The sequence below is a fragment of the Simochromis diagramma genome, unplaced genomic scaffold (assembly GCF_900408965.1).
Source record: "Simochromis diagramma unplaced genomic scaffold, fSimDia1.1 OVJJ01000421.1, whole genome shotgun sequence".
In the NCBI taxonomy this organism is placed as follows: Eukaryota; Metazoa; Chordata; class Actinopteri; order Cichliformes; family Cichlidae; genus Simochromis; species Simochromis diagramma.
The window spans coordinates 9559858-9583834 of record NW_024387250.1 but is presented as its reverse complement, the minus strand read 5'-3'; the positions used below and the strand labels follow the sequence as shown (position 1 = coordinate 9583834).

Here is a 23977-nt window from a genome sequence, read left to right as displayed (position 1 = left end):
GGCAACAGCCATGCAGACATGATCAATACGACTTGGTGAATTTCAAACAAGAGCACCAGAATGAGGAACAAAGGTGATTTAAGTGGCATTGTTTTTGGTGGACTAGTCTGAGTATTTCAGAAAACTGCTAATCTACTGGGATTTTCCAACTGGGGTTTACAGAGAAAAGGGCAAATATCCAGTGAGCGACAGATCTTTGGGTGAAAATGCCATGTTGATGTCTAAGGTCAGGGGAATATGCCCACACTGCTTTGAGCTGATAGGAAGGCAACAATAACTCAAATAACCACTCAGTATCATGTCTGAAAGAACAATATGTCAAACCTTGAAGCAGATGGGCTAGAGTAGCAGACCACACCGGGTGACACTTTTATCAGCTAAAAACAGGAAACTGAGGATACAATAAACAGAGGCTCACCAAATTAGACGATAGGAGATTGGAAATACGTCGGCCGGTGCGATGAGTCTTGATTTCTGCTGCTAGATCTGAATGGTGGGGTCAGAATTTGGTGTAAACAACATAAAAGCATGGCTGCATCCGACCTTGTATCAAGGGTTCTGGTTGCTGATGGTGTAATGCTGTGACTGTAATTTTGCTGGCACCCTTTGGGGCCCTTATTATCAACATTATAATTTCCAAACCACAGCCTGCCTTAGTGTTGTTGTTGACCATATCTATCCCTTTATGACCACAGTGTGCCCATCTTCTGATGGCTGCTTCCAGCTTGATAATGTACAATGTCACAAAGTTAACATCTCCAGCTGGTGTCTTGAACATGGCAATGAGTTCACTGTACTCAAATGGCCTCCATGGTCACCAAATGCCAATCCAATAGGATACCTCTGGGATATGGTGGAATGAGAGATTTGCATCATGCATGTGCAGCTGACAAATCTGTAGGAACTGCATGACCCTGTGCTGTCAATATAGTCCACAATCTCTAGGGAATGTTTCCAGCACCTGTAAATTAAAGCAGTTCTGAAGGCAGAATAGGGCCTAACATGTTTCTAGCAAGGTGTAACTAATGAGGTGGCTGGTGAGTGTATACATATTGAAGTGGCAGGCTGAAATTTTTCACTCAATGTTGCTTCAGTAAATGTTACAGTTTCTGTTCCTCCCATATGAATGAGTCTCTTACTCTTTATGTTTTCAGATCATTTCCAAGCAATTACTGGGATAAATTTGTGAAGAGAAAGGTAAGGTCTGGTCTAAAAGTGCTTATGCATTTATATAATTATGTGCATATTCCATGTAGTTACATTGCATTAAGAAACATAATGACATTTACCGTTTCATCACAGGTGTCATTATTTCCCTGTAAAATACCAAAATGATTTTCTTGCCTCAATAGACAGTGCAACACCTTCAGCCTTCTCATTGATTATGTCTCTGTAGTTTACAAAAGGAGATCATTGTCATTGTCTGCTTTAAGAAAGCCCTTTTTGGTCTTTTCCCCCCAATTTAGGAACACTTAATGTGACTCATAGAAATTCAACTTGTAATGTACTGGTAGGAAAGCTACTGGGGGCTATACTAAGGGTTTGGGATTACCTCCTTTGGGATTAAAATAACTACTTTTGAGATTTACTAAAGAGACACATACACATTACTAGACACATTACTTTCTTGGCTGGCCTTAGGATTTTCACTTTCTGAGTGCAGAATTTAGGGAGGACAGTATCTAAATCAATCATACAAATGTGATTTACTAAGGTTTGCAGGTACTTACCCTGAATGACCAGTGTCCCATATTTTTCTGGTGCTTCTGCTTTTTCTTTTTTTGATAGCGGAGCAGAACTGAATGTAGAGTGTAAGGAGGAGGAGAAGGATTAGTTTCCTAGTTCAAGAGGCCTGCAAGCCATAGATGTATTATCAGCAGCAAAGTCGAGTTTTATAGCGAGTATTTCATTTTGCTGTGTTTTGGTTTTTAGTCACATTTATACACAGAAATATTATTGAAAACCTATCTTTGCTTAAAAGTATCCACACAGATCTCTGCAGCACTACCATCCAATCTCACACATGTTAGACTTGTGTCTAAGTCTTAATGTTGTTAAGGTGTCAATGAATGCAGATCAACATTTTGAATACAGTATTTGTTTTTTGTACAGGCAGATTAGAGTCAGATGGCTTTATTTGATTTGAGTAAATGCCTGTAGCACGCAGGAAAAAAGACCCCACACATTCATGCATGTGCAGCAGTAACAGTAATTTCAATAGAAACAGATGTGTACACTTTATTAATGTACTGTGTTATTTTGGCGCTGCTAATTTGCTCCACTCTTATTGGCACATTCTTGCGATTGCAGCCTCACTTTATGCGGATGACTTATTAAATCTGGCCTTGTGCGCTGCATCAAACTACATTCACTGATCATTTTATCAGGGGAAGCAGTTATTTAAATATTTAAAGTCTTCAGTGTTTGGAACATGCTGCTGTTCCCCTCTCATTTGAAGTGATTTGTTAGGAACAGTGTTAGCAACAACTTTATTTCACTGTATCACTTGTGCTTTACACTTGAATGAGTATAGGTTTGCCATTTTGTTTTGGTGATATGGTTTCATAGACACATCCAGCGAGTATTTATGGTAGTACTCATCAGCTTCTGAAGGGATATTTGGAAGTATTGATTTTATTTCACAGCAGTACTGTATATTGCATTTTCCTGGCAGTGTATATTTGAACAAAAAAATAGGGGTTCTCACAGTGACTGCTGTGGCTCTCGGGTTTTGTTAAGTTGTAGTTTAATGTTTGGATTTCTGTTAGGCATTACTGATATTCTAATACTTATTTGCTTGGGTCTTGGTTTCTTATCATGGTTTCAATATCATCCTATTAGGTTAAACTTAGTGGCTTAGTTCTTCTGATTCTTGTTTGACATTCCTGAGTTCTGGTTCTTGTCATGATTTCTGTGCTGTTCTAGTGTTACTGCTGTTTTTGATTTGTGTTTTATTTGGTTTTGAGTTTATCCTTTGAGGGTTGTGTGCTAGTTTTGCTTCCTGTCTGTCTTCCCCTGACTCCCTGATTGTTTTCACTCTTCTCTCGGGAGTAGTCAGTCTTCTGTGTATATACAGCATAGAAATGTGTTCCATTTTGTCCTTGTTGAGTCGTTCTCTGTCTGCTACTCTCAGTGAGCTCCTTGTAATTTTTGTTTACCTATTGAAGTATGCATTTTTGGACTATGTAGTCTGCTACTAAAGCTTGCTTTTTGTTAAATTGTTCTGCACTGCAATGTGGCCCTTGCCTATACACTGCAAGTTTTATGATAGGCACCTGGTTGTAAGGCGTAATTAATCATTTATTAAGTAATTTTTGCACAAACACCTTCATTTAAAGAAGAAAATGTCAGGACTGGAAAGTAGTGTTTTGACTTTGAATTTCATTAAAGCAATTTGACTTTGGTTTTGGCTTTTTGCCACTTCATGGACAGTTGGTCTACATAAAATACACCTGGCACTCCCACATTGCATTTAATACCCTTGATTGCATCATTTTAAGAACTTGCAGTAAAATAGATGGTTAGAAGGTTTGTGATATTGCTTGCCAGACTTCAGAGTGCCTGGGTTTGTAATGGCAAATGGGCTTTATAATAAAGCTTGGCTCTTATTTTAATAGATTCAGTCACATAAAGTTGAAACTCATGTATTTGTCATGAGCCTAAGTCAATATTTTTAAACCAAGATGCAACGCCTGTGCATTCTATCAGGAAGGTAAATGGTAAAGTCTGCATCAACACAAATGTGTTGATTACTTTAAAACCAGTGTTTGTGCCAGTCATTCACACAACTGTCCAAACAAGCAAAACTAAACAAGAACCCCCCCCAAAACATTTGCAACACAAGTGTCGGACAATCTTTGTTTCGTTACACTTAGACTATGCAGAATTCAGTATTAATCCAAATACCATTTATCATTGTCTTGTGTAATTCATGTGACGATACACTGAAGAACACATTGCTTGCGTCACGATGCAAACATGTCTTCTTCCCTGTTCAGGTGATGGATAAGTACGGTGATTTTTATGGCTGCGAGAAGATAAGTGAACTCCTAGGTCTGGACAAGGCTGCTTTAGACCTTAATTCTGAAACAAAAACAAAGAAGAGGCTCAAGAGAGACACTGCCTGGAGTGCTCTGTGAGTAGAGTTTGCAATTGTGCATTCTTAAAAAGATTCATGGGAAACATCTGAGGTCTAATGTGTCATCTATTTAGCTCTGCGTGCAATTTCAGACAAAATTATGGTGTAGTTTTTCATTATTTATGACATTGCTATAGAAAGGTTTAATGCATGCAAGAACACAGTCTCATTTTCTATATTGTATATGCATTTTAATAAATACAAATAATTCTTCCCTGACAGGCCTCCATAATATGGATTAGGTAGGCAGCTGTACACAAAGAAGCTTGCAGTGATCGCAATAATGTAGCTACTTATCTGGAGGATAGCTAGTATACAGGCTGTCTGGGAATGACATAGAAAAATTTAAATATGAAATCGATACAGCCCATTTTCTAATGCATTTTACTGTGGAAGTGAATTGGACTACAAAATGGGTCCCTGGTGAAATACATTAACAGTCTGGGTTTATTTACTGTTATGTTTGGCTCTTGTGTGGGCCTTGTTAGTAAAATAACATTTCAGGCAAATGATTATTAATAGCCCGTGGCATTTTTAATAATGGTTCTGCGAACATTGTGTGTGTGTGTGTGTGTGTGTGTGTGTGTATATGTTATGTAACAGGTAAAAAAAGGTCCCAGAACATTATGCTGTACTTGAGGAAGAACATAATATTCTAAGAAAAAGCCCCATAACAGAGACTGTGTTTTTAAAAATATAAAAACACAGTAGGTCAAGGCTCTGATCTAAATCACTAACATTTTGACCTTGTTTAATTGTTCTTGTTATTGTCTATCAATTTCTTTATTTTATTAATTAATCATATCATTTTTTTTTTCAGATGCAACTCCATTGACATGAAGTATCAGGTCTGGAAACTAGGTGTAGTTTTCACTGACAATGTAAGTTGGATTGCATCTAATAGTTTATGACTTTTGCTCAGTTTGGTTATAAGCCAAAGCAAAGGTGTTACAGCCTGAAATTTATGTTAACCATTTGGTTAATGTTACCAGGCAGTGGTTGTAAAACGTATCCGATATTTTATGGCCTATTCCTCTTTTGTTAATCTGTCATTCTACCACGCTACGATTTGTTTTGATAAAATTGGGCGTACAGCAGAGGAGGAGTTAATATCCTTTTTATTCGACTTATCTAAAATACACATTTGTCTCTGTATCTGTCCTTGTAATCTATATTGGTTGTGTTTCTTATGTTTGGTTGTGCTCGTGTGTGCACTTACAGTCCTTCTTGTACTTGGCATGGTACATGACCATGTCGTTTCTGGGACATTATAACAACTTCTTCTTTGCTGCCCACCTTTTGGATATCGCTATGGGTTTCAAGACACTTCGTACCATCCTCTCCTCTGTCACACATAATGGCAAACAGGTGTGTGTTTTTGCATTTGCATATCTGCGTGGATCTGTCTTTAATTCTCTCTCCATCAATTTCCATGTGTGTTCATGGGTGCAGCTACAATGCATCCGATGTTTGCTTTCACCTTGTGAGGTTATATTGAGTTGTGTATTAAAGAAGAAGTAGTGTATTAAAGCCCGTCTGCCTCTGTCTGTCATTTTCTAATTATGTATGTGTGCTTGTCAGTTGATCCTTACCGTGGGCCTCTTGGCTGTTGTGGTGTACCTCTACACCGTTGTAGCCTTCAACTTCTTCAGAAAGTTCTACAACAAAAGTGATGACAAGGACATCCAAGACATGAAGTGCAATGACATGCTTACTGTGAGTTTAATGTGCATATTGACACACACTCTCCCTCCACATATATCTGCCTCTTATCACCGTCGCTATCTTTTTGTGCTTATCTTTATAACGCAAACACAGCCACCCACCTCCTTTTCTACCTGCACAGTGAGAGAGGTAGAGGAAGGTTCTGACAGGGATCCCCATTGTTCAAATGAAAACAGCCTCATGTCTTATTCCATCAAGTTTTTTTTCTATAAAATGATGGACACTTTGAGAGAAAACAGCCCCCGAAGCCTCAGCACAGCCCTTTGTTTGGCCACTCAAAATATTAACACCCCACTGCCTGCTCTATTCTAATATGGACTCCACTGTCACTCACATATGCAGGCGGATGGGAAGTAAAAGCATTTGAATGAAGCCCTGTTAATATAGGAGGTGAGGGATATTACGGTAAACCCTCAGTCTCACTCACCGTGCTGTTGTATCAATCGCTCTACAGTCATTGCCGTACCATTTTAAAGACGAGTACAATGAAAGGGTATGAATCCAAAGCAGAAGACTTGTATGGAAAAATCTTTGATATTTTGATTTTGTTCAAATTCCTTGTGGAAAATATTGTCCTTGGCAGTTAAAGCACAGTGTAGCCCTTGCTAGACAACTTGAATGTTAATTTGTCTTGCCTTATACTCCCCGAAGGGGAATACATGTCTGAGAAGATTGATGAGAAACAAAACTTGCACTATTGTTTAAAAATGTAGAAGTAATGGCAGTTTAATATTTTTTCTCCCCAATAGCAACAAACATGAATAGAGGGATGAAAATGCAGAGAATAAATTCTTTATTGAGCTTCAATATTAACAAGTATTCTTCAATACTTCACACCACTAGCAAAGACAGCACGTTAAAGGGAGGAATAAATTGAGGGAGAAGTGCTCTGATCCTCATACAGAATATTTATTTATTTATTTTAGTGTTACATGTTCCACATGTATGTGGGAGTGCGTGCAGGCGGTGGAATTGGCGATGAGATCGAGGATCCTGCTGGAGATGAGTTTGAGGTGGAACGGATTGTCTTTGATATTACGTTTTTCTTCTTTGTCATTGTCATCCTCCTGGCCATTATCCAGGGTAAGACACACACACGCACACAAACACACACACACACGGTGAATTTGTTTTGCAACTTAAAATTAACTGGAAATAAAGAATTTATCATGCATCAACATGTACTGAAAAAGCTCATGCTGTTGCTCTTAGGCTTGATAATTGATGCCTTTGGAGAGCTTCGTGACCAACAGGAACAGGTGAAGGAGGATATGGAGGTGAGATTTGACACTTTGTCTCACACATTCACAGTATATTTCTATTGATGATAGCCCTGTTATTAAAAAAACCCCACTTGTTATTAATATACGCATTATATTGCAGTAAGCAACCACAATTTCTTTGTTTGTTTCCATATTTTGAGCAAAATCAATTTCCAACAATACATAATCCAGCATTGTGAGATATAAATGTCCTATAAAAGCTTTATATTGTCCTTTGCACCATGTTTATGTAGCAGCAGCTTCTGTGGCTAAGTTTGATACCAGGGTTTGGTACTATGAAGCGATTTCAACATGCCTAGAGTGTCTTTCTTTTACCTGGATTCACTTACCTTAACACCAGCAATCAGAATAAGTGGTCACACAAAGCTGGTTATTAAGTCAGGTTTCCTCTCTTTGTGGCACTGGCAGCATCTCAAAAACATAGATGGATAAGTATTCTGGCAGCAGAGTTCCTGGTTTTTGGAAATGAGGATAAAGCAATAATATGGAAAAAATATGAAGAGGTTAAGCAAATAATACTGACGAAACATGACAGCTTCTGCAGACAAAGCAGTGTGTGTGAGAGGAAAAGTGCTGCACAGTTGTTTAGTATTAGAAGTGCTGCATGAATGTGTGTATGCTTTTGGTGCTTTGGACAGGAAGACTGTAAAAGATCTAGTATATTAACAAAGTCTAGCCTATTTGAAGCCAGAAAGGAAAGTGGGAAAAATGCCAACTGTGTAAGTTGACAGACTTATCAGTTTAATAGCTCTACAATTAGGACAAGTAATCTAGTATTTAATAACGTTTTTGTTTTACTTTTTGTTCTTTCAGCTGCATCCTTTAATGGTCTCAGAATAATGAGTATGTATGTGTGTATATATATATATATATATAACAGAATTCAAATGTAGACTTTAGTATAAGGTTAAAACATACAAATCATGTTTTAAAGCATATAAAACAATATAGTTCTTTCAAAATGATTTACAGTCGAGAGGAAAAAAATCAAGGAAAAAGTTGTAGAAGGAATAATCTGTATTTATCACTGATGAAACACAAAGGCTTCAGATGTTGTTGAAAAACTTTAGACCATCCTACTATCTGTGCATAGAAGTCTGAGAGATCAAGGATCCCTCAGGCCTCAAATCAGTTGTTTTCTGAAGACTCGATTGGTCAGTAGGTGGTGAAACAGCATTTCATAGTACAGAAAACTCTGGTTAATCCTGAAGTTACCTGGATAAGATGAAATCCTGTTTCATAGTACAGACTTCAGCTGTAACTTAAGTATGTGGGAGCAAACAAACTGCACACATACACACATACAATTACATAAATGAAGTGCATTCAGTTGTGGGGCTTGTTCCACAGGAAACAAATGTACCATTAGCACTAATGAGAGGGTACCATTATCTCTTTCTCTTGAATGATTAGTGACTTGTCAGCACAGAAACTCTAGTCTGACAAAAACAAATTGTTGATTAAAAAATAATAAAGTATTCATAAAATATGCATTTGTTGTTTTCAGTCTTTCAGTCTTGTTTCTCTCATGTTGGAATGCTCATGTGCCCATACATAGAAGCTAGAAGGAGTAGAAAAACAAATGGAAATGCACTGTTTGTTATTTAAAGAATAGTTATTTGTTAGGGTTATTTTGCTGAACCCAGTGAACCAGGGAGCCAGGCTAAAACCCTCACTGGTATATCTATAAGGCTTTAACAAACCATGAGAATCAGAACCTAAAAAAAGACAAAGTTAGAAAGACAGTCTGACACTAGAAGGAAGCAAAAAAGCCCAAAGGTGCAGGAGAGGCAGCCAAGTAATCGAAAACTAGACCTTTGATTACCAGACTGAGGAAACAGGGTAGTACACTTAGTCTGACAAAATTGGTGAGCTACTGTCTGAAAAGAGTGTACTCATATAGTTGTTATTGTCATTAACATTTAAGTCAGCATCTGCCATTCCACATTCACAGAGAAAACAATAACAACATAAAATATAGTAAAGAGCTGTGGTTCAGCTGACTGCAAAACATTCAGAAGAAATTCAAGCAAAAATAAAATATTTTACAGATTGCTGAAGGCTGAATAGAGCAGATGCAAGCTGGGGCTGTGAAACTGTTAAAAATAGCGATACATTGTGTTAATTCGGTATAGGCTTGTGACAGTTTTTCCAACATCTTCGTCTAATGTGTTTTTGCTTTCTACTGTATATGTTATATTTGTCATTGTGTCACAAAATAAAAAACAGTGTCACAGATTTTACACCTGCTTTTCCAGATGTTGTATTATAGGGGCATTAAGCTCTGCTGCTCTCAGCAATGATAAATCAGGTTGAGCTCCATTCCACCATTATTTGCCATAAATAGAAATGACCTAAAATGCATTAAACTCAAAACACATATTTCGTTATTGCTTCTTTTCAATCACTGTCACAGCACAAACAGGTTCTTTGGTTTTCCCAAAGCATCTTTTTTTTTTTATTTTTTAAACACTTTGTCTTTGTGACATTCAAACCCCCAAACAAGCCAAAAATTGGTATGTGTCGATGATTGGGTCCCCTGACACAAATGAAACAATATAGTGTACGCATTTAAGTAACGAGAGGACTGCTATTATATATCAAGAAAGCCACTGGCTTAGCAGATGGCAGAACACAGAAGACCTTACTCATCAGGCCAGGACTCTGCTGTCTGTTTACACCTAAAGACTGGTGACCGCTTTTTCAGTTACAAGGATGTACACATCCTGGACAGGGAGGAACGCATGGTTTGAGTGGGGAGTCAAGGAGGGCATTTATGTGAAAACCCTAAGACTACATCTTCTAATGCTGTGATTGCGACCATTTCCCAACTCTTTGTGTGTTCAGCTGCTCATGGCTCATTTGAGTTTTAATCATTATACAACTGTCCTCTTTACAAGGCTGGGAAAGCTACGGTCAGATGATCAGAATCAACTTTCAGTATCCCCGAAGTGTTGCACAGTGGCTTGCAAAAGGAATATTAGGTTTCTCTTCTTACTTGTATTTTCCTTATGTGGGTGTCCTCTCAGTGCATTTGTTTAAGAAAAAAAAAGGTGTCAGATTGTTGTGCTAGCAGGCTAAATACCACATTTGAATCACAGAGCACTAAAACAACGAGCTTCTGGTCTTTCTAATTTAGTCTGGGGAACATCATGTTTGTCCAAATCTGTTTCATGAACCATTGCATTTTACTTTCTCTTCCTGCAGACCAAATGTTTTATATGTGGAATGGGAAGTGAATACTTTGATACGGTTCCTCATGGCTTTGAGACTCACACGCTTCAGGAGCACAACCTGGCCAACTATCTGTGAGTTCATCAAAGCGCTGGTTTTATGCCTGGGTTTGATATCAACTCGACCTAATTTTAGAAATATTAAAACTAAGTTCTTACGCATTGGTCATGTTTACATTTGTAAGTTTTATGCATGCTTTGTCACCACTGAACAGTTATAAAATGCAAACATTATAAATCTAATTAACACACTTGGCTGTGTATCTGTATGTCTCCATAAATCATTGCTATAAATTCATCTCCTTTCTCAAGTTTAGCTCTCAGTATAAAACTTTGTTTACCACAGCTTGCAATTCAGATTCAAACCATTGTCTTTAAGTTCTATTTTTCACTTATACTCAATGGCCACTTTGTTAGGTATACCTGTTCAACTGCTTGTTAATGCAAATATCTAATCAGCCAATGACATTCCAGCAACTCAGTGAATTTGGGCACGCAGACATGGTCACAATGACTTGCTGAAGGTAAAACTGAGCATCGCAATGGAGAAGAAAGATGATTTTCAGTAAATGATTTTCTGGTTCAGTCGTTAGAGCCAGACAGGCTGGCCTGGGTTTTCCACACAACCACACAGATGGCATGATCAGAATGTGGCATTAACAGCATTAGATACGTATACATCCTACCTCGTAACAATGTATCAGGCTGGTGATGGTGGTGTTGTAATGGTATGAGCAATATTTTCTTAGTATCATCTGAACATAATTTAAACATCCCAGCCTATTTGAGTTTTGTTGACCACAGCCATCCCTTTATAACCACAGTGTACATTTTCTGATGGCTGATTAGAGCAAGTTCATGCACCATGTCACACATTTCAAATAATCTCAGACAGGTTTCCTCACTGTAGCTCCACAGTCCCCATATCTCCATTAGAGTACCAATGAGATGTGGTGGAAGAGGAGATTTGGATTACTAATGTACAGCTGAAAAATCTGCAGCAACAGATTAGACCAACATTTCTGAGGATTGTTTCCAGCACCTTGTTAAACCCATGCCATGAAAAAGGCAAAAAGGGATTCAACCTGGTGCTAGCAAAATATACGTAATAAAGTGGTCTGTAAGTGTCTCTGTGCTTTGTTAATCATTTCATTGTGATATGTGTAATGACAGTCCAGTAAGAATCAAAACACCTCCTAACCTAAAAATACATGCATTTGACCAAACTCTGTATCCACCAAGAACACAGTTTATCTGTATATTATAAGACACCTATGTAAAGCTGTATGTATTACATTAAGAAAGCCATAGTCATTTACATACACAGACTGCTAATTGAAATGCTCAAGAGTACCACAATAAGTACAATAGGATGAAACACTAATAAAAATAAGAAAATGTGTGTAATAGAAGGTATTAAAGGCAGAAAACAATAACCCCACTCAAGCTTATTAAGTTGTCATGGTTAGAAAGTGATTATCATTTTGTCTTTTTCACTGCTTTTCAGCATAACATGAAGGAACCTTTTCTGCTAGAAGTAAAAATGGTTACTTTGAAGGTGTCATTGCATTGTACATTGTTGCCATGTCAATAATTGCCTGTGGCAAGCGCTTTTGAGACTGATTAGTATGGATCTAGCAGGATGTGTTTGCATCTCCTGATTGATGGACTCTTCTTTGCTCATGAATATGTATGTACAGCCGTGCCTCATTTGACATTTTTGGCTCACCTGATAAAGGTTTATAGGCTGTAGCATCATTACTCATAATTTAATAAACCAAAGGATCATTAGATTTCATTATTTCTTGCTTGTCAATCATCAAATAATTGCAAGTATTAAAGGTAATTTTAACCTGATTGTCAGGTTGACATTGCTGGTTATATTTCTGCATTTGAAATCCAATTTACATTCGTAATCATCATAATCCTTCTACTTGACTACTACATGAACAGTTTGTTAATTTAAGTTTTCACAGAACCAAATGAAATCATTGGTGGTTTGAAAGATTTGAAACTTGTTGCATAACTCCCCCTTCTGTGTCTTTGCAGATTTTTTCTGATGTACCTTATTAACAAGGATGAGACAGAACACACGGGGCAGGTATAATTGTCTTCTTTTTATAGCATGATCAAACCAAAGAACTAGATGTGCACTTTTAAATTTCCTAAACAATTACACTATTTTGACAAGATCAAATCCCAAAGTATAGCTTTCCAAAAATACTCCCTTCGTGTCTCAGTGACCTGTTATTTCACACATTTACCATGATAATGACAGAGCTGTGGTGTAACCTTTTCAACTAGGACAGAATATGCATTCACACTGTCTCTCAAAAGCCTTATCACTCCTGGCACGCATATTTTATAACAATATACATGTTAGATATTGCCATTATGAATACATCTCCACTTAAGCACAAAACATTGTGCAATTAGTGCTCCACATTTAACAAAATGCATGTTCGATTACAAATAGGCAAGTACTTGATTCATTTTCTGATCTTTTCGTTGTAACATTATACATTACCTGTTACACAAAGGAGTGGCATGTTTTAAAAAGGCAAATCTTTACAGTTTCATGGCACAATTGCTCACAGTCAAAGAAAACTACATTGATTTAATCCACCTGAAACATTTTGAACTTGGGGCATTTCAAATCAAATGGGTTCTGGGACTTATTCCTAGATATACTGGGTATATTCTTTCAGCATATTGTTCTTCTCAGATATTGCTTGAAAGAGGAGCTGCTTGGTGGAAAAATATTTCTTTCTCGTAGGCTATGTCCTCTAAGAGCTGTCACTATTGATTAGAAATCCTGGCACATGCGCAGTCTTGAAGATTTTCTTTTACACCCTTGTTTTCCACACCGACCCCTTTAGCACTGTCTCTACCATGCACATGACTTTCAGCCTTGCTATGATTTTCTTCATCTACTTGTCTGCTAAAGAATGTCAGTGGAAACTTCTTGCTCCCAAAGGCCATTACAGTCACCTAGTCAAAAAAAGTGAAAGGTTTTAGACTTGTCTGCGCACATAACAAAATAAACACTCCAGGATGCCAGTAGTCTTGCATCCTAATGTGCGCTAGATTTTACCATAAAAGACTAACTTTCTTCTTGTTACCTATTCAGCCATTTTCCTGAGTGTGCACATGAACTTAGCCACCATGAAATCAAAGCTTTCCCCAGCCAGGGTGAAAGTACTTAAAGTGGAGAAACTAGTAGTCATTCTGGTGGCCCCAGAATGTGAAAACATGGTTCTTAATCATGATGCAGCTGCTGGTAGAGGAGCTGTGGCAGCTTTGGCATAAAGATGAAGTGTTGCAGCTGGACCATACAATCCTCCATTCCCCAGTGATAACCAAGGGTTATGCATGGCCCCTGAACGGGAATGCCTGGTCCCCCAATCCCCTTGTGGTATGTACTATTTAAGGAGCAGAAGCTCCTACAGCCTGTTGTACAGTTGAACAGGCTACATTTCAGTCCCAGTACATGGAAAACTCCCTAATAACCTTACCTCATGCCCTCTCTCTCATTGAGTCACAAAGGCTTCAAAGAGAGGGTTTTTTTTCCCACATCCTTTGTTTTAGGGCTTTTAGATATGAGTCATGTGACCTGTCAAACCTGTCACGTTTCCATGGATTACTGACATGCACATGATTGAGGCAGTAAGTGAGGAAATGAATCTTTATTTGACAGCAATCTATAGGCTTATCTGATAAGTTAATAAAGTGTTTATGTTTTATTTTTTAGTTTAATCAATTCAATTACATAATATGTCTTCAGGACCATCTATATCCATCTAGTCATTAAAAACCCAGGTGTTAAATGATCTAGTAAAACTCCCATTGGAGCTGATAGCTGAAATGTCTCTTAAGGTAATTTCTCTTAAGATAGCGCTCCTCCTCCCCTGACTTCTGCACAAAAAAAAAAAGTGTTCCTCAATTTCACCATCTTGCGCTACTAACAAGGAAGATGAGAGTGTGCCTACTTTACATCCATGGGCACAAAGGCAGAAGAAAATCTCGAGGAATTCCTCCAAGTAAGGTGATAAACCCAACAGTGACAGCTCTTACTGTACATGGCTGTCTGTACTCATAGATGGAGCATGTATCTATTTCTCTGGCATGGTACAAGCAAACATAAAAGAAATGGAGCCTGCTAACTTCATTTTATTTTTCTAATTAGCTCACTGTCAAAGAATGTGTTCATGATGAAATTAATGACTTTTTGATAAATTGCTACTCTGTTGACCTTGCCAGGAATCTTATGTGTGGAAAATGTACCAGGAGCGTTGCTGGGAATTCTTTCCTGTGGGAGACTGTTTCCGTAAGCAATATGAGGATCAACTGGTATGAAATAACCTGAGAGGTCTAAAGCCTCCCTAGTGTCACAAGACAAAATCTGTCTCAATTTATGCCTTTGGAGTTGCTAATTTGCCTTCAGTTCTGTGTGTGTTTCTATAGTATTAATTTTAGATTTTGGCATTTTCTTTCTCTCACAATCAAGTATTTCATTTATTTTACTAAATTAATTGGAACCAAAAGATTGAGAACCACTTGTTTATGTTCTCATACAACATTAGTGTGTGATGCATGTATTAGCAGTCCTGTGGGAGGAAGCTATTCATTTGAGTGGTTTGTTAAGACTGCAGCAGCATCTGTAGTAATGTGGCTTTTTCTGTTTCATAAATCATTATCTGTCACAGTCAAAGCTGGCAATCGAAATTCAGTTTGAGGCATTTCTTTTCTTGCTGGATGTGTGTCATGTTTTCTAAATAAATTGATTTGTTTTTCTAATCAGAGCCTCCCATTCCTTCCTCCTGTGACATCCATATAAACACTCTCCCTCTGGCATTTGCTCTTTTTACTCTCCTCTGTTTCTTGTGGCTCTCTTGTCTTGTCTTTTGTGCTCATCTCTCCAGGATCCTTACCCTTCGGTCTTTGCTGTTCCCCCCTCCCGCGTTCCTTCTGTTCCCCTGCAATTCCTCGTATCGAGCTCTTTCCCACCATTATTGTCAGCTGTGGTGTAGCACGCTAGCAGATCTCTCGCCATTCAGGTCAAAACAATGTTTCTGACACCCGTCTCTGACGGCCAAAAAGTCCTGAGGGAGTTCGTGGGTATAACTCAATGACTAAAAGAGTGCGCTGAGTTTTGTTAAACTGTTAAATCATGCTGAGGTTAACAACAGGATGACAGGAGTTGGAGTGCCACCTACAGATATTGTCCTCATTATGCAAAGGTCACACTGAGTCGAACAGATGTACTGCTGCTATGGATTCTGGCTGTTTTTGAGTCATGACCATGGCACAGTATTGTTAAAATATTGTGAAAAAGGTGGGAAACTTGTGCTGTTTGTGTCAAAAAATAGTAGCAAGTACTCAATATTTATTTATTTATAATTTAATTCATTAATTAGTTTTAATTTGTTAAAAAAAAAAAACAACAGTTGCAAATGGTTTCTTTTCTAAACACATATACATTTTTCTGTCTCGAAGCACTTTTAACCTAACATTTACACACTCAGGCCCCAATGCGTTGAGGACAACTTAAGGTTCAGTAGCTTGCTCAATGATACTTCAACATGTAACTTGGAAGAGCCAGGGATTAAAGCAAAGGGATAAATGTGAGAGGAAAAAGGAAAGTTCAACATGCAACAACTGTGACAGAATTTCCATGTAACTGTAGATGTATATAAATGACTCAAGTGTGAGTTGTAGTCTGGCCATTCTTAGTTTTATGGGTCCTTTTCACAGCACAACCTTTACGTGCACAACGCAAATATCCCAGTGCTCGCCAATTCTGTGTCATGCTATATTTTCATGCTTTTTTTATAGCCATGGTTACTGCTGACCATGCAGTTGTAATATTCTGGATATGATTGACTTCTCAATAAATTGCAAATGTCATTGGTTTGTACAGAGCACCCAACCGATGATACCAGAACTTGTCACTTTCTTTCTGTACCTCACAAATGACAGTAATCAGTGAATTGTGATGGATTGGGAGCTGCTATGTCTGTTATTGTTCTGATGATTACTTTGTAACAGATTCTATGGACCGCCATTCAACATCAAACCACGACTGGCTGTGACTGGCGATATAGCACTGATGTATTAAACAATGCTTACTGCTTACAAGAGTCTGTTTAAACCTGTAATTTGGTGCATCTCGATGGCGTGTTGTAATGTTTGACAAATATATGATAGAAGCAGAAGATCTGATTTTGAAGAAGAGTGAACTGTACAGGGTAAGTATTCTAATCTTGAATTTTTCAAGCAGCTGATAACGTGTTGGTATTTTAAACATAAAGAAAACGTTCTCGATTGCCAGCCCTGGAAAAAGGAAGCCCTAACACATCTGAATGTGACATGTTCATTAGCCAGGATTTCCAAAAGAACAAACCTGTTTGAATCCATGTTTGATTCAGACACATCCATGGTGTAAATGCTCATGGCATTGGCTAAGTCATCCCCGTCAAGATATGTCTTCTAGCAGCACATGCAAACACTTCAACAAGGTGAAGGGGGTCTTTAAGATCGTGTCACTTCTACACTACAGGAAGACTGAACTTATTTAATCTGTTGCCACATTAGCCAAAGACCAGAGGTCGAGGAATGTGGAAAAAACCTCTAATCAAAAGCTTATTTAATTTGGAAAGATACAGTCTTCTAGTGAGTATAAAAATCAATCATGCCGTCTAAACACCAAACCCACAGACATCCAACTCCTCTTTCACGCCACAGATTCGCAGGAGACATGAGGTCCAATTTCATAAGAAACCTTCCAACAGTTGATTTACTAGTACACCGTGTACTTGAAGGAGGGAGTCTGATTCCATCAAAACAACGCAGATTAAACATACTGTTTATTGTATAATTGCCATATATGCCTGATTAAAAGATATTATGGATAAGATTGATGTTTTTTTGGAGCTGCCAAGCTTCCCCTTCTAGTCTTTCATCTTTCCATCCTGTGGTTGAGTAATGCCAGGTCTTTCAGGTCTGGATGCAGTTTAGGTTATGGAGCATAATTTAGAGTCTACATTGAATGAACAGTAGTATACTAATCCTGTGGCAGGACATGACAAAACTCAGGTACTTAACTGAGAATGAACTTGAAACTAACTTGATAAAGTTGGGTTACCCATGCAGATACAAAACTGAATTACCATTTTTGTATGAAAATGGTAATACATGGTAATAACCAGATGAACACTAGCTGAATGTCATGTCGTGAAAAAAATCCAGCAAAGACCTGACATAGAGATGCATCTGACCCTTCAGTTGATCAGAAATGGTCTCAGTGGAAGGGTGGCTGTTGAGGTGCCTTTCTATAGGACGGGTAATGGGGACAAAAGACTAAGGTATGTCAAATTGTACAAGAACTAGACTGAAAATTAGATGCAATAGGTTTTATGCAGTGGTGAATCTAAATTTGAAATTTCTAGTTCAGATTGTTGTCAGAATTTCTGGATGAGGCAACCAATATCCAAAGACGAGCTGTGGATTTCCTTCAATTATTCCTGTAGACTACTTAAATAAATTACAGGAAAGCTTGCCTAAGTATGCTCAGGCTGTGTTAAACGGTGGATACCAAATATTGTCTTTTGAGCTGTTTTTGCCTCATATAATGTTTTTGCATTTTAATTGGCTCCATAAGTATTTGGACAGGGACAACTTTTTTCCCCTCATATTGGTTCTGTACATTACCACAATGAATTTTAAATGAAAAAAACAAAAACCCAAAAAACCTTACAAATGCAAGCAATATCCAATTTAAATATTGATACCCCCAAATGAAAGGTGATGGTCTACACATTACTTCCATATCCATTCTATAACTATAATTGGAATATATTTCAGTAAATGGTCAAGAAAAAACTTTTGTTAGTGTCCAAATATATATGGACCTAACTGTATGTTTGCACATGCCGCTGCACCTATTTCCCATTTTACTAGCAAGATATAAAGGAAACGAGGGGTAGCTTGAGACTTTTGCAAAGCATTGAATACCAGACAGTTACACACACTTTTTGAGATTCATGTCATGCACCAGGGAAAGACATTTCCTTTCCACAATAGTTTTTTTTTTTTAATTTGAAAGTGCAAACTGAAACTTTTTGGTAACTTCATGAATTTATGTCAGACCAAAATGTGCCAGCAGTAAAAGAGTTGTTACTTTTTTTTAAATTCAGAACATAACAGAGTTGAAGCAGCTTCTACCTGCAGAGGGGACAACTTGCTCAGTTATGTCTTTTCCTGCTAATATTGTGTTTGCATTTTTTTAACATGTTGCTTGTAACTGTTTACATATGCTTGAGTATATACAGTAAGCTGAGCCTTAAGTGCATGAATTGTCTTCCTATGTTCAGTCAACCTTTTGTTATATCTACATTTTTGCTGCATAATAAAAATTGACACCAGCGACAGCTGCTTTCACACAGCACATAACAAAGCCAATGGGTCTGTCAGTGACATAGAAATAATATTAATATTAATCTGACCTCATGACATTTTTAGGAAGAATTTAGGGCATGAAATCAATGGTATGGATCTATTATTCATAGCCTTCAGGTTTGCATAATTCAAACACATTCTGGTTCAGTATGTACAGCCAACAGTAAGGAGTCTCCTGACCAGATGGTTTAAGGTTGGCATGCAACAAAAATGTATTCATAAAACATTGTAAAATGATATGATATGAATCCGAGGCTGGATTATTCTGTTGCCTCAGATACTGGTTTGGGATGTGGTGCCTCTGCACCCAGATATATCATGGAGATGTAATCTGAGAGTTATAAATCAATAAAAGATGACAAGAGAAAAGAAAGTGGGGGAGAGAATGGAGCTGTGAATTTACTCATACCTGAGGCCAAGAACCCTGAATTAAATATGAGATGCGACTCTTTTTGTGTGTGTGTGTGTTACTGCCTCTGATTTCATTTTTGGAGCTCTTATCTGCAACTGTTTCACACACAGCAATGTGTGTTGCAATCCTCTTTTTTATTGTAATGCACGACAGTCCTCTTATTTATTTATTTATTTTTTACATGTTTATGTAAAAAAAACTCTAAATATGTTTATGTAGAGTTTTAGGACCAAATCTGTTGTATTTGTTTAAATTGCATATTTTTGAGGTACAAACAGCCAGTTTCATCCTCTCAAATAAATCTTATGCGACGACTGTTCGATGTTTATCTGAGAGCTTTTTAGATAATCATGAGCTATTATCTATTTTTTTATGCTGACATCACTAGACACTCTTCCATAGTGGCTTTCTTTGTTCAGTCCCTTTTTACTGCTAAGTTTGGAAATCACTTGATGCCTGTCTGCTGCGTGCTGTGGATGAGGGCTTCTTAGGGAGAGGCAAGGGTTGAGTTTGGGCCATGCATAAACAATAATGGTTGTTTTTTTCATTTTTCTTTTAGGGATAGAGACTTTAGATAAGCACAGCTCTTATAGACTAACCCGGTATTATCGGATATTTTCTTCTTTGCATTTTTTTCTCCATGCCAGTGCTGTCACACCAATTTGTGTCTCGTTATCACTAATATCTGCTATTCACAGAATCTTGACTCTATGAAATAACTTCAAATAAATATTTACAGCTATTTGAAGTCATCAAGACAACCTCTGAACTGAAAAGTGCTGCACCAAAACTCAGCCTAATGGCACATGTTGACTGACTCAGGTTTTTGTTAATTAAACCACCAGGTTGTGTAACTGTAGCCAAACAAACTTGTGCATATCCAAAAACGATCCAATGATATCTTTCAGATAAAATGGGGATTTTGAAACAACTTGTCTTTGTTAAAAAAACACACAGATGTTGCATTTGGATAGCTCTGTAAACTTGATTGTTATGAGGGAAGCCAACAATAGTGAGAATCTTACAAAACCTAACTTTGTCTGAAGTGGCGTTTCTGGCACATGTAATTGAATGCAGCCTCATAAATGCCTTAAGTAAAACCACTAAGCTACAGTACCAGTGGCTGCATTAAATTCAATTCTGATGGTGGCAGATTAAGTACCCGTTACAACAATTTTGTGCATCAGGAAAATTATTTGCCCTTCTGGTCATATGCATCTCCATTAGTGCGTTTTCAGGCTTTGGAGCATTATTAAAGTGCCATTTACTCACAGAATTAGTTCTTAAATTGACCAGAAAAATAACCTACAGCAGCATAATACACTACAAAGCATGCACCTCCCTTTTGAGGCTTTTTTCTTTCTTTCCAGATTTCCATCCTTAAATATACTTCTTAAGGTAAAGATTAAAAAAATGTAGACCTTGCAAGGTTGTGAAACCAGAAATAACGAAGGAAATGAGATGATTGAAGATTATGTTCTCAGATGTCTGTGCCTTTGAAAAATTAAAGGATGACTTGCTATGGATTTTCTCAACAGAGACATTTGACATGCTGTATATGCTGGTATATATTCAAGTTGCCCTAATTGGCAGTTTATTAAAATCACTGTAATGCCTGCATTAAAGCTACATAAGGTATAAATTAAACACTAGGATGTTGCGTGAAAATAACATGATTTGAAAGGAAATCTTTTTGTCTATGCTCATTTTTAGTCCAGTGCATAGATTTATTGCCACGCTTCACTCCATTAGTTTTGATTTAAATTTAAGGAGGACTCATTTTTATCCCAGCATCTGTTTGGAGCGAGGCAGGGAACCGTCTCGGACAGGTCGCATCCATCAGAGCTAATACAAAGAGAATGGAAATTTATACTCCTGGACGCTTTGGAGACTTCAGTAAAACTGCTTTGCACATATTTGGAGTGTGGACTAACACCAAAAGCGCTTAAGGAAAATTCAGGTAAACGTGTAGACGGCACTGACTGCACTTCACTGATAAAATGAAAAATGAGTAGATATTTTAGTTTAGTTGGGATATCTGTCTTGGATTACAGCTGCGGTGCCTTAGGCTGTGTGTGGTTTATCACATGAAGTGCTCCAGACCAAATTGTCAGTTTTGAAATGCATTGTCTCCTGACAGTAAGACGGATCCCTGCCTTCTCATTACAACTCTAATTTTCGTATTAGCTGTCTTCCAGTAAACAAGCATTGCCACTGACAAGAGGCGGGCCTTCCAAATTACCATTTAGATTGGACAACTTCATGCCAAGAAAAAGCCAATTACTGAAAACAGTTTAGTAAGGCAAAGGGACAGAGAAGGGCTGGTGATGAGTGTATTTCATGGCGCATGAGGTTTGCGTCACTCCCCTCTGAATCCCGTATCACACCAACATCTTATTTCATTCCAGCGGCTTTACTTTAAAATGTGCACGCAGCGTAGATTTTTTGTCTCTGCAGTGCCGTTCGCACAGTGATCTGAGCCACTGAAATTTGAAAAGAGACAGGTGCTGCCTTTAATAATTGAAACTGGCAAATTGGCTCACTCAAAGGTAAGCTCAGGCGGTTGGGGAAATGGCCCATTTTCCAGCCAAGTGGAATTATGTGCATTTTGAAAACTGAACTTTGAGGAGCACTTGTTTATTGGCAGGACTTACAAGGAAATTTAGATCACTTATAAATAGGAAGACTAACCTGAAGCCAATTATTAACGATTCACTTTCTAAAGACTTTAATGGAGAGTCTCAAGGCTGGCTTGGTTTGAAAGAAAGAGTTGTTAAAACTGTTTTTGTGTTCACAGCTGTCTGGACATCTGCCTGCTCAGCTGTTTTGTTAGCTTGTATGCAAGTGTGTAGTGTGGGAGTGTGTCTTCCCTAATGAAAACACACTCACATGGACTCGCATCTCAATTTTTGCCTAGGAAAAAAAAGCCTAGGAAACTGTTCGTTTTAATTAGTTATTTGTAATAATGACTATAATTGCTCTGACAATATTACAAAGGACTCATATAAGTTTCTCCCGTGTATCCACTATGAATACTTTAATTGAGAAAAATCTTTTCTGTGTGATGCATGTTACAGATTGCCCGTTTGTGTTAAAGCACTGGAACACTGGGTATCTTATGTTAGCTGACCTACATCGTAACTCATTTCAAGCTGTATTTTGGGCAGTTGAAAAATAAAATATGCACGCTTATAAAATACCAGCCACACAACACATAATATGCACAGTGTCTTATAGTTTTTCCTCTTTGGTCAGCTATTATTCATTCAGTACTATATATCTGCTTGTTCTTCTTCACTGGCTTTAATTTCCTTTTACCTTCTTGCCAAAACCAATCTCATAATATTGGCTTTCCTTTTTGCAAAGCTAACACTATATTGGATTCTGGTTGAAATAGTCTTTCGGGGTTCCTTGTGGTTTGGTGATATTGTGATTTTTCTGTGATGTATTTTAAATAAGTTACAACATGACTTCTGAATGTGATTTTTTGCTAATTAATTTTTTATCAAATGACTAATAGCTTCATTTTAACTCCTTAAAACCACAGGATGAGCACATTCTGTACTGCCTATGATCTTTTCTTTTTTTTTTTTATCTTATTTTCTATTTTCTCTAGTGTTTTATCCACAATCCTGCATCCCAGTTCATATTCTCATACCAGATACAGTAATAAACCTGACAACAAAATGAGCCATCTGAAAAAATCCTCTTTTTTCACACTGGAAACCTCATTCATTGATTAGAGTCAGAGGTGCAGAAAATGATACCAATAAAATACCAAGGTCCATTCAGCCGGCTGAAAGCAGTGTATAATTTACCTTGTATAATGTGAGATCATCAGTGTCGTGCAACAACATATCATAAAGAGAAAAAACATAAAGACCTTCAGCACCAGTGAACCCAGGTTGGTTTAAGAAGTCTTTTAAATGTAATACATGGGCTCCTGCCTGATAACACAACATCTATGCAGAAGACAGCTCCAGGACTTCCATTTTGCTTAGAAATGTCACAGCCCCTATTCAGAACATATGATTTCTCACAGCCTGGAAAGAAATGATAACTGCACCAATTCTGCCCTACCTGGGCATGGCATGGTACTTGGTGGCAGATGGCTTTGGCCGCCTTTTATGGCAGCTGAATGAAGGGAAATATGAGTGTGAGAGGACTGACTGCTGGCAACTGGACATGTTTCTTGTCTCCTTAAATGAACTAAATGTTGCCAAGGGAAGCCCGCATGTGCACACAGTCATCATTAGTTTAGCAGCAAACTATACCCACATGCACAGATTTCATCCTTAAGTTTGCATGCACCAGGTACATGTCCAGTAAATGACTGATATTGATTCATGTGACATATTGTCGATGGCAATAACAAACCTTTCATAAGCCAGAATAATTAATACTAAACGTGCAAAATTCTTCTGTGAAAGTGCCGAGCAGTGTTGATATCTGCATGCCAGCATAGTTCCTCAGTTTTCTTTCATCATGTTGATGTTGGCTGCACATACCTGCCATGGTTGTTTGCCGTAAGAGAAATCAGAAAGAAAACAATCTTATAGTCTCTTGCATGCAGTCACAAAGACAAGTATGCTTCTGTGTCAATATCACAGAGAAATCCTTTTGCATGCCAGGAGAAGTGGCTGGTGGGGGATTTTCTTGGAGATGTTATCAGTGATCCCAAACAGACGTGACTTGGTTACTGCGTGACACTAATCTTCAATGATTTCCT

The 23977-nt window shown here is 37.8% G+C and overlaps 1 protein-coding gene across 5 annotated transcripts in view; it reads left to right on the top strand.

Annotated features, from left to right (window-relative positions):
- ryr2b (ryanodine receptor 2b (cardiac)) overlaps positions 1-18065 on the top strand; it is an 81404-nt gene extending 63339 nt beyond the window's left edge. For 2 of the 5 annotated variants that reach the window (XM_040001628.1, XM_040001627.1), the window contains 10 exons: positions 1155-1197; positions 3999-4135; positions 4959-5019; positions 5360-5506; positions 5720-5854; positions 6790-6946; positions 7076-7140; positions 10354-10454; positions 12429-12480; positions 14640-18064. In XM_040001628.1, coding sequence (XP_039857562.1) covers positions 1155-1197; positions 3999-4135; positions 4959-5019; positions 5360-5506; positions 5720-5854; positions 6790-6946; positions 7076-7140; positions 10354-10454; positions 12429-12480; positions 14640-14735 — 994 coding nt within the window. In that variant the 3' untranslated portion in view covers positions 14736-18064. Of the gene's footprint in view, positions 1-1154; positions 1198-3998; positions 4136-4958; positions 5020-5359; positions 5507-5719; positions 5855-6789; positions 6947-7075; positions 7141-10353; positions 10455-12428; positions 12481-14639 lie in introns of all 5 variants that reach the window. The other 3 variants (XM_040001630.1, XM_040001629.1, XM_040001632.1) reach the window with 2 other exon arrangements.
- The last annotated feature ends 5912 nt before the right edge of the window (positions 18066-23977 follow it).